Below are 15,266 nucleotides of genomic sequence, written 5' to 3' on the forward strand. Positions count from 1 at the left end.
AATTGTGCAGTGAATAAAAATAACTTGTAAATTTGCTATAAGATGTAGATCAATTCACATCGACTAAGTTGAGGAAAAGCTGCTGTGATTTTGCTGCAGAGCAGGGGTAAGCATTGGGCAACAAGTGAATTGAGTCAGTTTAGTTTAAACGTCACTTTGAAAAAGCCGCCTTTAGCGGAAAGCTGTAGCCTGACTTTATATTGTAATTCATTAGGCCTAATCGTAAAATAAACAAATAACACAACAACAATAGCCTATTGGTACACAGAAATGCAGAAATTTTAGTTGTGTTGTTCAAATAGGCTAGGTTGCACTATACGATATTTACCGCAAGCAATAGCCTACACTGAGACAAACACATTCTTTCACAGTTTTTAACATCTTTTGAAATTAGGATGGCTATGGCTATTTTTTATTAGATTGCTAAGGCCTAGCTATATATATTAGATTGCTATGGCTATTTTTTGCTCATTGCTTCTCAGTCTACATCAGTAAACCAAGATATGTGTTATATTTTTGTCATAATTTTCAGAGAACGTAAACTTTGCTTACAAGTGCACAGTAGGCTACATAGATCCAAAAACTAAAAGTATTTTAAATTGCAATATTTTTTGCAAAATTCACGTAGAGGATTTGTATAACTTTCAATCAGAGTTTGTAAATTACGGGTTCAGAAAGTTTTGAAACGAACATTTAAAAGTGAGCACAGACAGACTAGTAACTGATATAAAGTAGCCAAAGCTTACGCTATTTTATTGCATTTTCGCTTTCGTTTTAAGGGTAAAACTATCGTTTTTTTGGCAATTGAGTTGCGAAATCGATGTGAGCTTGAATTTGTTAATGTTGTTTGGGATAAAATTCCCCATCTGACAAGAGGCTACTAGGTGCAAGGCAATCCACCTTGGAAAGTTGCTGCGCCGAATGAGTTCTGAAATTATTGTAAAAGATCAATGTGTTCGATTTGTATTTTTAGCCTATAATGATGTGCAAGAGCTTAGATTTCAAAACAAAACGAATTTGTTCACAACGAAAGTTCATTCGAAACCCAAAACAAAAAAGCAAAAAAATTGTGCCAAAGGAAAAAAATGTGTTTTTGTTTAGTAAAATTTGTCGAAATACTGCAGCTTTTATTAAAACAGCCTTGTAGATTATTATTACAGGCTCCACCAATTTCTAACCTTTGGCACTTGCAATTTTATCTCATGTCAATTCATTATACTCTTTTGTTTGATGCTAAATTCTTAAGTTTATTTAAGCCTTTTTTGTCTGAAAATTTAGAATAGAAAAGAAAGATTATTTTAATGAGATAGATACAAATCAAGCAAGAAATTTCCTAAATTTTTGCCAGGCTAGGCTATAGTAGGCCTAAAAAGTGTAAAGATTTATCACAACCTTGTTTCGGTAACAAACTACAAAACAGTTTCTTACATAGGCTAAACTTGATTTTTTCACATAAATTGAAACTTCTTTTATTGAGAATCTTTGGAAAGCATTTAAATAAAACTTTTCTTTTTCCACCGATAGGCTAGTTTTGTTAGATGTTTAACATAATTTTAACAAATAAAAGTTGTTGAAATGTTTTGACAGATGAAGGTTCAAGGTAAATGGTTAGTTTATGCTTTTACAATCTCATTGGTTTCAACTGTATTTTTTCACGTCTTCATTTTATTGAACTATAGCCATGCCAACATAAACACAAGGATGCGAAATATTCAAAGTGGCGTCTCTTTCCAAAGGACTCAGGTGAGAAAGGTTCAAACTATTTAGAAAATTACTTTTTGATAAGCTACCTTAACATTTACAATGCGACTTTTTTAAAAACAATATGCTATTTAATGAACCGTAAGCAAATTATCCCACAACAAAGTTGTATTGCAAAATCACACACAATCATCAAAGGAATTTTTACATCAATAGAGATAAACAATAGATTGTAGGCTATAGAGTGAGCTATATGAACAAATATGATAATAAAAAACATAAGGCATACATTAAGTTGTTTAGTGAAGCAAGCAACAAGCAAGGGTAACCTAATAAAGGTAACAGAGGTATGGTAATTTTAATGGTTTTAACATTTATCATATGTTTTTCAAGAAAATTGAACTGATTCAAGAAAACTTGGATGCTTAGTCAATTACATACCTTGTAGCAACAAGTTCAAAATGGTTAAAAAGCAGTTTAATTCAACATCTTAGACTTGCAGCTAATACCTCATCACCCATAACAAAGCGAGATTTGGTTCTATAAAACTGGCGCATAGACAACATTTTTTTTTTGTTAGGTGGTGCGCATGGAGACACCATCCCTGAAAGTGGTGGACGTCATAGCAACAACATGTAAGAATGATCTATCTGACAAAGCTACTAATGCTGACGTAAAGAAGTCGATCTCTGTACCAAAAATAATGTATCCAAAAGATGACCCAGATGAGGAGATGAGCCTTCCACAAAAGATGCAAACGACTTGTGAACGTTTTCCCGCTGGTCTGAGTAAGTTATTGTAGTTTGTATTCATTTGTGAAACTTTGACTATTTTTATTATTTTTGTAGCCTACTGAGTGACTCACCTGACTCATTTATTGAATAAACGGAATGTTTTGCGTTTTAACATTTATGGCATGTTTGAGATTACAGCTGTAGCCTACTGTAGCTTATACCAACTATAATATATTACTCAGTGGCCTATGTACTGTAGCATTTTCTGACAATTTTTTTGTATGCAGGGGGCCCCTTGGACGTAAATGCTACTTATCAACCAACCATGGATGGAGCAATCAGAGCAGCAGGCGTTGACGTTTTCAACGGATGTTACAGGCCAAAAAACTGCAGATCTCTACAAAAAGTAGCCATCGTCATTCCATACAAAAACAGATTCAATCACTTAGTTACGCTATTACGTCATCTCCACCCCGTTCTTCAAGTACGTGCATTGTTTCACAGTTGTTTGTTGTAACATTGAACCAGAATTGGACGGAGGATGAGGCGCTTGCTTTCCAATTATGGGATCCTGGTTTGAGGCCCTCGTTGAAAAACGCCGTTCAACTCTATCCAAGGTGTAAGACAATGGGTGAGCGTAGTTGCTGAAGAAAAGGCGTCCGAGAGAAAAGAACTTACTTTCGCTAGTACCAAAAGCCCCGATCGTCCTCCCCCCACAGATCCGCCACTGGGCCCAGTCACTGAGATTGGCTGATTTTCGCATGTTGTAGCCCATGATTATTTCATCTATCAGGTGACAATAAATCGAGAGATGTCCTTGAAATGTGCAGCTTGAATTATAAACTGACATTCTGCGAGTTATAGCCTACCTGTATTTTGCGATCTTGCGGTTTAAATCACTTGCAGTTAAAAAGTTAAACCATCCATCCAATTGAGCTGTAAAAGAAACAAATAGAGTAGCTACCTCCTTAAAGTTGAAGGCGTAATTTTACCGACAAATTTCAAGTTTTCTTTTTAATTAGAATCTATTACTAAATTGTTACAGCGGCAGAAACTCATGTACTGCGTCTTTGTCGCCGAACAATATGATGATGGAATTTTCAACAAGGCCCGCGTCATGAATGCAGCGTTTGTTGAAATCACCGATCGATGGCGACGGCATCGCGATCCAGAATCACGTGACTTCGATTGCTTTATCTACCACGACGTTGATATGCTTGTTGAAAATGACAAAAACATATACGATTGCGAACATTTTCCGAAGCACATGTCTCCTGGTTAGTGATAGTGTGTTGTAGATTTGATTTGGTAGTAAAAACTGTGGGTAGCTTATAGCCTTATGGTACGCTGGTGTCTGGTATGCCATTAGTAGGCGCCTACCCACCGCTTACTTTTTGGACATGTCTGCCAAACTTCTGGAGCACCAGTGATTTTCCAATCAGGAATACTTTAGCCTAGTTTTATTTGCCAGATTCACCCTTTTTCTACACTTTTACAGTTCATTCGTGGCACCCCATACTATTTTGAAAATCTTGCTTTGTTTTGTCAAAACAATGCAATTTTTTTGAACAGGTGTGACCAAGGGGCCTTTTTTAAAATATGTTAGCTACTACAAGATATCTGCAATTCTAGAATATTTATTTCGTTTTTTCAAGTGCTTATCTTTCAAAAATAAGCTTATGTGTTTTTTAAAAACATTAAAAAAGTGTCTGCAAAATATTAGTAAGTCATTTTAAAAGTATTTGTTTCATTCCTCAAAGACTACTCTCCAACAGCCCCTCAGTGTAGTCCGAAAAAATATCGACCACCTGGGTTAGGCTAAAAAGGTAGGTTCTCATCCCTCAAGGGCAAAAAATCACGACCGGAGCGATGATTCGCCAGGAGATAGAAACGTAGCAATAGAGAACGTTCAATAAGAGTAGCAATATTTTACTTATTTTCTTGCTTTGTATACCGTATGTCACCAAAAGAAGCTGACTGAAGCAATAATTCAATAATGAAGAGAAAACGCTTGAAATGCATTGCGAAAAATGGAATATGTTTTTTCAATGACCCACACTGCTGGATAGTGTAGCTTGTATTACTACATTTACAGTTTTTCGTGCAGGCTAAGCCATAGACTCTCAGGGCTTGTCTTTCTGTTGCCTCCACAGGAGTTAAAGCTTGCTCAGGCTACACTACAATGCTATTACAAAACAGTCAACGTTTATGGTCTTGTGGCTAAAGACATGCGGTTTTCTCTTTCATTTTTTGGATGAATAACTATAAAATAAAAAGTCTTTGATTAATGGTCTGAGATCTGTTTCTCTGGGTAAAAACTACAGGAGAAGGAAAAAGCCACTCCATAAGCGCGTGACCGATTGGGATGTTCTCGACTTATTTCAAATAAAACTTACTGTGCGACTTGTCTTTTCCAGCTATTGACAAGTTTAACTACACAACGGGTTATGGAACTAAGTATGGAGGAGTGACGGCCATAAGTAAAAAGCACTATCAGCTAGTCAATGGTCACAGTAACCGATTTTGGGGATGGGGTGGAGAAGACAACGATATGGAGGCAAGGTTTGTAGACATATACTTGGATGATGATAACTTGCTCATTTAATGCCATGGAGTAAAAAAATTATTCACTATTGTATTGATTTCTTCTTTCTCTTACCATTATTATACTTAAGTATAATTTTTTTGCGTTTTAACTAAACTACCAAGTAGTTTATTGTTTTCATTCCCCCCTCCCCCCACACTCTGTGTTTTTCTACTTGTAGTTGCTATTACGTTGTTTGTTTATTCACAGACAGTAGGTAGTAGCTTAGGCCTACTGCCTACCTACTGCAATTAACCCATGTGTGTTGCCTGATGTCAAAGTCAAACAGATTGTCTGACTGTTTGAATAGCTGCAAATTTTAAAGAAAGCATTTTGAAATGTCTTTTAGCGAGAGACACTCCAAAGTAGGCTACATGAAAAATTGTCGTTGCTTATCTTGTCTGGTGTTATACCAAAAACATTTCGTATCTGTAAGTTTTTCTCTTTGTCTTATACTGTATTATCTCAGTGTTTGTCTATAAGGTTTTTACCTTGGCACAGCATTTACCTTTGTTCTGTTTGTTGCAGGATATTTGCGAACAACTTGAACATAACGGCAGTTAATGAATCAATTGGAAGATATAAAATGATAGAACACATTCACCCTTGGTGGTTTAACCCAGAGTCTGGGGTAGGAAGTTACATTACGAAGATGAAAGCAATGCCCAAAAAAAAGTACGATTCTTCAGTCTAAAGCATTATTTTTACCTTTTAATTGCGTATCTCCTTTCTTTATAACATGTGGCATCTTTATTGAAACGGTTAAAAGCTAGTATGCACTATGCAGGCTGCAGCCCACTCGCAACCTAAATGTCGTTTTCCTTGATTGCATAATTATTAATTAGTCAACACTGGGTTTAGCGGTAAGATCAAGCGGCACCGGTTCGGCTTTCCGGGTGTAGCCTACGCTTGAGCAACGCATTTAAAGACAGCTCTTTCTATTCAGCAACACTGGTTAGATGGAGCAATTCACAACAATAACACTTCAACTAGCGGAGTTTGACGATAGGCCTAGCCTACATCTAACTGGCTGAGGAATCGTAAAGTAGTGGATTAATATAAATAACTTTTGAGGATAGGTCTATAACTTGTTTTTCTTTGTATTATTCTTTGTATTTTTCTTATTTTTTTTGTATTTGTGACTATTTTGCAATGCTGTTCTAAAAATGTTTTCGCTTTTGTTATTCCATTGGTTCATTTTTTTGTTGGCTACGTAGCCGAGTGTTGAGAACCATGGTTTGAAAGGAGCAGATTCGACACCGCTCAAGAGCTTGTGGCTGTGTCTTTGGCACATTTACCCTTTCACTTTTGTACTCCTTTCAATGGTTATTGGGGAATAAAATAGTTCGCAAACAAGAACGCTTGCCTCAAAGTAGGCTAATATTGTCAGCTTTGTTAAAAGATTGCAACGTAGAAAAAAGAATCGCCAAATGCTGCCTACTTTCAAACGAGAGAAAATCAGTTCGTTTGTTAATGGGAGGTTTGCAACGGATTGTAAATATCGCGGAATCGATTTTCCAGAGATTTTATCAAAGCCCATTTTCACATCTACACTTTGAATGTTTTTTGTTCGTCGTATCCAGGCTTACACCTGGTGGCTGACGATTTAGATTAAGTGGACGGAAAGGCAAGGAAGCCAATCTTCGGTTGACAATGCACCAATGGGAAATGGCCTTTTCCTCTTCGTTTGAATATAGTGCAAAAGGAACAGACCGCAGATCACATTATCAACGATTGCATCATCTTCAAGTCATCAAACGAAGTGGACGGTCTGCTCGTCTTGGATGATAAAACCAAAGACTGGCTATCCTCTAGTAGTCTTCCAGTGTAGTCCTAGAACATCGTAAATCTCGGGAAATAAACGGATAGAACTTCGACTCCATAGGCTCGTAAGATGACGACGAAGAAGAAGCCAACTTATTTTAACTATATCATACACTTATGCAAATTCTTTTCAGTATCAGCCCTTTGCAACGCGTGACGGAATGGTTACATCTCGTCGTTTGTGCTCGTTGGTTATAGGCCTTCAATTTACTCAATTTTGTTTACATGAAGAATGCTGAATTTCCATTAGGAAAGTTTGCAGTAATATTTTCATTTCATATAAATTTTCATAGGCTAGAGCGAGTCTCTGAAAAGAAAAATTCAGCGGCGTCTGATCCTAGCGGCGTGTCCGATATTCAGTTCGAACTGATCGAAACACAGCGTCATAAATTGTGGACCAAGTTAACCTTGGATATACGTGAGTTAAAAATCATTGAGTTTTAACCAACTTACACTAGTCTCTGTACAGCACTAATTGATCTATGGGTTATTACGATGACATTGCAGTTGATTACAATTATTGCTTGCCTACTATGCGACTACGATTAGAGTTACTTGAAAGTTTATAGTAATTCATTGGGCTATTCAGTATTCATAGTAGCCTAATTAATTAGGCAATATTACATGCTCATTCCGGAATATTTCAATTAATTAAAATTTAGGAAAAACTTAAAATAAATAGCCTGTATCCTAGCCGCATTGACATGCTCAGTAAAGGGCTCAAATGTAGGCATAACGATTACAATCAGTAAGAATTATTTTGTTATCGATTGTGATCAAATACGACTACTCCATGTCTGCAACATGGGTCTCTAAATTAGTAAGGAATTGTGTAATATTTACCAAAAACGTCGAAACCAGAAATTTTGTGTTTTTTACGCATGAAGTTTTGTTGCTGACAAGAAGTCACTAAACATGTATTAAGCCTACTACTGTTAAAGGTAATAAGTTTCCCTCCCCAACGTAACAGCAACTAGTTCGGCATCGATAACTTTCTCATAAGTGGTGAAAACTTGTTTCAAAGGTAATCATGTTGTGGAGAAGATAGTGGTTCATATGGTGGATATCAATGGAACTATGGTCACGGAGAACCAAAACTTAGTGAACTCGCAAAAGAACGAAAACTTAAATGAAGACGACCTGACCGACAAAGATCAATGTCAGCCAACCTACCATCGCTTTATGCACATGACAGTCAACCGAACAAAAGGTTTGTGAGACTGTTGACCGTGGGATCCCATCTAGAAAAAGTTGCTATTTTTACATTTTTTCCATGTCGGTAGACGTTGAAACCATGCAAGAGTTGCTACTTTTGGGGGTTAAGATTTTAATCGTGTGTTGTACAACATTTGAGTGCATTGAGCACTTTCAAACTTTACGCTTTTGTTTTTATTTTTTGTATCCTCTGATGGTTTTCATTTTGACACCAGGGGGTGGTGTTTGGTGATGTTCAACATCTCACTCTGCATTTGATTTCAACTGTGATATCTGAAACAACAGAAAGTAATTTGATTAAAATAGAAAGTGAAGCATTCACACACATGATGGCTCCTTCCCAGAAACTTCTTTGAAGTTGTTAATAAAAATGTAATTGTAGATTTGCTTAAATCTGAAAAAACCGTGAGATTTTATTGGTAAAGTAGAGGCTTAAAATTGCAAAATCTAAACAGAAAAATGCTTCATTCATATTCAATCAGATATGTCTTATACGGCTTATACGAAAGTTTACTATTCCTTGGACGAAGCTAAAGAAGTGTGTAATGAAATGAAGACTTTCTGCCAGTCGATCGTAGAACAGATGGTTTCCCGATACACTTTGCGCTCCACAGCATTCGTACACGAAAACCATTTGGTTTACAAATACGTAAGTCGCCTAGGCCCTAGGGCATGTTTTTCATGAATATTACGATTCACCGCTGCAATAAAATGTATCGTTTTTCATACACACGTACAGGACCAGGCTACACCGTGTTAGGCCACAATGATCGTATTAGTGAAGAAGAATTCACATGTCTGCAGTAACTAAAACATACTTATCAACTTAGTAAAAATTATACAAGGTCTTGAAATAACAAATTACCACTTACTTTATATGTATGTGGTTACATTCAGTCATTTTAACATTAACAATTTGTGAAAAACTTTTGTGAAAGCCTAATTGACTAGCTAACCTGCAAATAAACAATGGTTGAAATACTTCACCGCTTCATTAGACTATACTAGCACTTAGTCAAGTGCATGACAAAATAAAATTTTAACAGCAAATTTTGCAAAACAAGTGCTCAAAATTTTGTTGCCGTGTAATTCTAAGTTATACGCTTGAAAGAACAGAAGAATATGACAAAAAAATTAAACATAAGTAGTAGCCTAGTAGTAACAGTAGTAGGCTAGTAGCCATCATAAAATCTTTATATTTTTACAAAGGGTTTAGAAGAACAATATAATGTTACGGAAGATCATCACGCAACGTCAACGTATGTGAAAATCTGTAGAAACAATCCAAACTTCATTCAGATGTTTACACCAACCATCACTTTGAAAGGAGATGCCCAAGCAGGTAGGGTTAGTTTTTGTTGATCGAACCACTAAGCTCTACCCCTAGGTACCTCTTCTTAGTATGCTAGCAGCTTACTTCTTTATTCTTGCGTTTAATTTTTTTGCAATCCATTGCAGTAGGCCTATGTCAGACTAATTTTTAAGAAAACTGCCCAACACGGCTGTTCCAGACAATTGTTCACCTAATCAAACGTCATATAAAAACCGTTCAGGTCTACTGAATCTTACGTCATGGAAATTCCTAAAACATGAGCCAAAATTGCACCATCGTTCGTAAGACTTGTGTCAAACCTGTTTAAACCTGCTTAAACCTGTTTCAGTTTGAAACCTGTTTAAACATGAATTATTGCGTCACACTAACTGCTGACGTGCCTTTGAGTTATCACAAATTTTTCTGATTCATTCTTGAAGTTGTTTGTTGGAAGTCGGTCGCACATTTAACTGGTTTATTTGGTGCTTGCTAGCTGGACAAATTCTCCGTCTTTTATCCAAGTAATCTGTTCTGTAGTGACAGTTTTAGAGGCGTACGGTGTTGCGTCCCATTTTCGATAGCCGCGGGCTAATTTTACAGGAATACACTTTTTGAATAGACGTTTCGAGGAGTGTTTCTTTTTCGGTCACTACATGCAGACAAACGGATCCGGGAACTTTATGTTACAATTTTCCCAAGAAGAGATTATGGTTTACCGCTGTGACCAACGGCAACACTCATGTTATATAGATTCATTGTGGCAATGTTTGTCTCTGGACTGAAAAAGCTTCTTTGGGAGCTCAATCCTGATAGTTTTTCATACTTGTAAATGCTTTGAACCACTGACACAGGCTTGGTCACCGAGATTGACAGAGTGAAATTTCAGCTTTTTGTTGCCTGTTATTTATTTCATCCGCTAGGTGCAGCTAATTAGAGAGTGGTCCATGAAATGCGTGGTTCGTTGTTCATAAAAAGTGCACATCCCAAAAGACTAACCAGAACTTTTGTTATTTTATCATCAATTGTGAAACAAATCTAAACTACATTGAAGGGACAAACTAACCGATACACTAGTGACTAGTAGGCTACTCTAGTAACCTAATTTTCTCTTTGTATTATCTAAAGTTAAGTGTATCATTGTATCGTATTTTGACTCCAGGTCTCTCTCCCCGTTACTTCGTTGAGTTTCACATACGGGTGTTTCACACGTCAAATGCCATTTTTTCTCATCATTCCCAAATCATGACAGCACACAGAGCAGTTATGGAGGAACGCTTGTTTAACAACAACATTAAAAAGACGTGGTGGGATTCGTTAGGAAGAGTCCAGCTTGGTGAGTTACTGCAATGCTCTTTACAACAATGCTGAACTCATTATCAGATTTAACTGCGTAATTATTTCTACACTAAAAATTGCTCATTAGCAATAATTGATTTTTCGTCATCTTGCTTACGTTTATTTATTTATTTATTTATTTGGATTTTGTTTCAGACACAAGTAGAATTGGTCCATAGGATACAAACACACAAAGAAAACGAAATACAACACCACACAGAAATCGAGTAGGCCTAGCAGCTATCGGTACTACACAAATATTAAGCACAAGTTTCAGGCTGGAGAGCACGATCACGATGCTGGAAGAAAGCAGATTGATGATAACACTCGGAATTCATCAAATGCTGAATCCACGTATTCGATGTGTTAAAGCAGCGATCAGTAAATTTATATATACTTTTACGAAGGAGAGCATGAAACGTCGTAATTTTGTTAGTTACCATCACAGAGCTTATACTTATACGTCTCGGAAGATGAAATGTAATTCTATAGCTGTTATTATACGCTACACGTAGACGATTGATACTGTACGAAAAATATTTACACCACACCACAGTTTAACCAATAGATCTGCTGTGTCTTACAAAACAATTCATTTTGATGCTAGAAAAAATGCTTCTTTAGTTAGCAGATACTACAGCCCATGTAGGATTGTTTTAAAGTTGGTAAGGTTCTACGCTGTCGACACATCTCAAATACGCGCACTTGTCGAAGCACGTCTTTTTTATATTTGCATCATTTTTGTCCTCAAAATTAATTAGGCCTACTTTGTTCAATCCTCAAATGGTCTATCTTTTGCAAGCAGTCTATCCATTAGCCAACATGTCTTGTTTGCCTGGTTATTTTTCGGATTAAGGCATTTTGTTTGTAGTAGCCTATAGCCTATATGCTCTGTTTCTGCCTCCAGAGCATGTTTGTAATCAGTGACTAGTAGGCGACAAGACAACACGATTGCAGCAAAGGAACTGATCTTTTTTGAGAAAAGTACCATTTGTGGCAGCGTCGTAGATGTCGCTTTCGCAGTCACGCGCTGAAAAGACGCCAAACAAATAAGATGCATTGTTCAACCTTTTCTTTCAGGTCGCACAAGGTTACTGAACATGTCTGACGACAAATCCATTGAACGTCTGACTTATGATCGTGATCGTTCTTCTCGATTGATCAAGATTCGAACTCCCATGACGGGAATCAACAGGAAGCCAGGCTGCTTTGTTGTAAAAAGCAAATTAGTGGATGAGGTTTCCCAGCTAACAGCATTGAAGATGACGTGGTGGTTCCAGTTGCGTGCTCGCAACAAAGAAATAGAAAAAGAATTCTTGGTAATATTTCGTTTAACAAAAACATTTTACAAAACCGTATTATTACAAAGAATACGATTGCCAGTAGGTTAGGCTACTTGGACATTTTTTTGTCTTAAACAATCTAAAAATTAGGGATTGCCACGATTCTTCGTATTGATCTTTTCATTGCATCTGTAGCGGACGTCGAATTGTGTGGAGCATCCACCCATACCTAGCTGTAACTTATCAACTCTTGTTGAAAGTAGCTTGCATAAACTTGTGATTCGTAACGCAAAATCGTAGCCTATTTAAGAACTCTTTGACTAGAACGCGTTTTATTAAGTAGTCTACTCCATAGCCTATTGTAGCAGTGCACATTGCAGCTTTCTGCGTTGCAAAAATGATGTTTATCTTATCTGATTTTTACTTTGTATGTGTATTGTGCAGCAATGGGAATTAAAGAAGTCGATCAAAACGGGAGAAGAGTTCAGGAAAATGTTGAACGATCAACGCAGCATGTTAAACGAATATGCACTACAGCAGCAAACCAAACAAGAAGAAAAGAAAAAGAACTTGTATCTAAAAATAAATAAAGCCAAAACTTCGTGAAACCGACTGAACAACCTTGAAATTTTCTCATGAAATGACTAGATCTTGCGTCAGTGATCTTGAAACATGGGTCTTCGGAGTGACAAGCGGAGCTGAGATAGACAATCAAAACAAACACGGTGTTTCTCTCGATAATAATGCATATCCAAATTCACAGCAGTATGTATGTGTATACCAATGACATTTATTCTAGCTACGTCACTGGGTAAAATGTTGCCGCACACTGTGATTGGGAAATATTTGTGTTGACATTTTTACCAGACTATGTTTCCAAATGTCACTTCACGCCGAAGATTTGTTGACTTAAGGTTTGATCTTATTTGTAATATTTACGCCATTTATTTTGTATGGTGGATTAGTTTTATGTCTGAGTTATTTTTTTTATAAAAAAAACCTTTCGACCATGGGACTCTTGTAAGCCATTTTTAGACTACTTCAGTTCGATTGAAATTATTGTTTTATTTAATTAAAATGTCTCGAAGAAAGCGAAATAGTGTCGAAGAGAAGCTTTCCAATACAAACAGTATTGTAAACAAAGAAGCTTGCCACTGTAAAGTGTATGTAGGCTACTCAGATAAGTTGTTTATTGTCACTATTCAATTGAGTAACTATAGCGCCACCTTATTCGAAAAATTGCTACAAACACAGAAAATAAAACAAATATCCAACCAATGTCACCCTCTTCATAAACCCAAACCTATTCGAGCGAGGGCTTTATCGAAGGCTCGCTGGAATACACAAGCGCGGCAACTACACGATTGGAAATGTAAACTTCTGCGTCTGATTGTACACACCATTCTGCTACCTTAAGTCCTTCGGAAAGTCTTTAACAGCTCCCGCCCTTGAAAGAACAGAGTGGTGTTGCTTAAATAGAGACCGATGCGGAGTCGGGAGAAATTAAAGCAAATTTTCCGATGGAAGATGACTCTCAACCCAATGTGTGATTATGGTTTAAATCAGACGATGAAGCACATCCTCACCAACTGCCCCCTTAGCAGGGCCGGATTTAGCTGATGGGGGCCTGGGGCACTTTTAGATCGGGGGGCCCCGGTGCAAAAAAAGTTTACCACCTCTACGTCTACAGTAGCAATAATCCAGCACTGCACAGCATTTTGCAGAAACTTCAAAGGCTGAAAGAAATAAAAAATAACACAAAATTACATTTTTCCACGTCGTTGGGCCCTTCAAAAGTTGGGGGCCCGGGGCACCTGCACCCTCTGCCCCTGCTAAATCCGGGCCTGCCCCTTAGCGTTTTCTATGACGACAACGACCTAAAAAATGTGAAAAACAATGCTCTTCGACACTGGCGGACAAGCTGTGAATGAATAAGTTGAGTAGCGTATATGAATTTTTACATAAATCTTGATATACAGTATAAAACGCATTATTAAACATTTATGTTAATAGTAGGCCAACAATCGGTAGCTTGGGAATAGGTTATGTCACACTAAAACTAATAAGTTTTGTTAATTGTTGTTCATATATTTATGGAATGTAGCGAGGAGGCCACTGATGATGGGCATGCAGAATCTATAATAGCTAGCCTATTTTTTATTCATACCCTTGCTTTTAAAAAAAGTAATGCGTTTCTAATAATTTGAATGGAAGTGATTTGAGTTTGCGAACATTCAAACATTTTCATGTTTGTTTATGTTTTTCATTTGACGTCGTTTTTTGTTTTAAGAAAAAAATAAAATAAACAGCGTGGAGCCAGAAACACCACCACAGTAGCCTATCTGCAAGGGATGACATAGCGACAGTAGCTTGGTTGTGCCGTTTGGATTAAGCAGAAGACAAGTACATCTCAGTGTATGGAAGAAAGCGATTGTCATTTATGTAAACCTGAGATTTTTCACAGCCATGTTACCTGTTTTGGATAGTAACAGATTTCATACCTTTTGTTCTCGATTTATGCTCCATTTTCGCTTTGGGGCAAGGTTTCCTTTTACCAGTTTTTTTTCTAATTTTGTTAAAATTAGTCTATTTGACTTGTATTCTATTGAAGTTTAAACCACATACATCAAATATCTAAAAAAAATCGAAAACATTTTGTAGAACTCAAAGAAATCAAAAAAGAAGAATCTAGAAAAATCAAAAAAGCTGCAATAGCTGGACGAAAATCACAAAAGTTACATAAAAGAAGACGAAGATGCTTTATAGGCTCTTCAAAATATTCCTACCAATGTTCTCTTCTCTCAAAGGACTAATTCTATGTGATTGAGCGAAGGATTAGGACAAAAGGTTAAACGTAGAAACTCGTTGATTCATCATCCAGATCGTTTACCATGCTATGATATAATCCAGCCTCCGAATGGTGCAACTCCATTATTAATGCATTTCACTGGGTACTCCAGGTAGAAAGATTGATTATTTTGCATCGCTTCAAGGTTTCCATACTCTAGTCTAAGCCAACGTAAAAACATTAATTTCCCTATATTGAACCCTAATTCAGTTCCCTTTTACTTAAACTGCGGGAGTGCTTTTCTGCATATGTGGGTGGTCTGCGTAAAAATACAGAAGAAGTTTGGTAGCGAACTTATTTTGTTTTACCACGGACGTACAAAAGTTAACTGTGGGAGTGACATTTAGCATATGTAAGGGCCTTGGTAGGGAAATTATTTTGTTTTACTACAGACGTATAAAACTTAGTAATGTCAAAGGGTTTAACCGTT

At 36.9% G+C, this 15,266-nt stretch overlaps 1 protein-coding gene across 1 annotated transcript; it reads left to right on the forward strand.

Moving 5' to 3' along the window:
- Window positions 1-1,587: 1,587 nt before the first annotated feature.
- Window positions 1,588-13,230, forward strand: LOC145766677 (uncharacterized). The gene is made up of 13 exons (XM_082578390.1): window positions 1,588-1,743; window positions 2,282-2,489; window positions 2,723-2,919; window positions 3,481-3,712; window positions 4,853-4,997; window positions 5,548-5,694; window positions 7,137-7,261; window positions 7,868-8,053; window positions 8,541-8,707; window positions 9,268-9,400; window positions 10,530-10,703; window positions 11,786-12,024; window positions 12,433-13,230. The coding sequence occupies exons 1-13, from the start codon at window positions 1,588-1,590 to the stop codon at window positions 12,592-12,594; spliced, it is 2,271 nt and encodes a 756-aa protein (XP_082434516.1). The 3' UTR covers window positions 12,595-13,230.
- Window positions 13,231-15,266: the final 2,036 nt, after the last annotated feature.

The sequence above is a fragment of the Aplidium turbinatum genome, chromosome 1 (assembly GCF_918807975.1).
Source record: "Aplidium turbinatum chromosome 1, kaAplTurb1.1, whole genome shotgun sequence".
NCBI classification, from domain to species: Eukaryota; Metazoa; Chordata; class Ascidiacea; order Aplousobranchia; family Polyclinidae; genus Aplidium; species Aplidium turbinatum.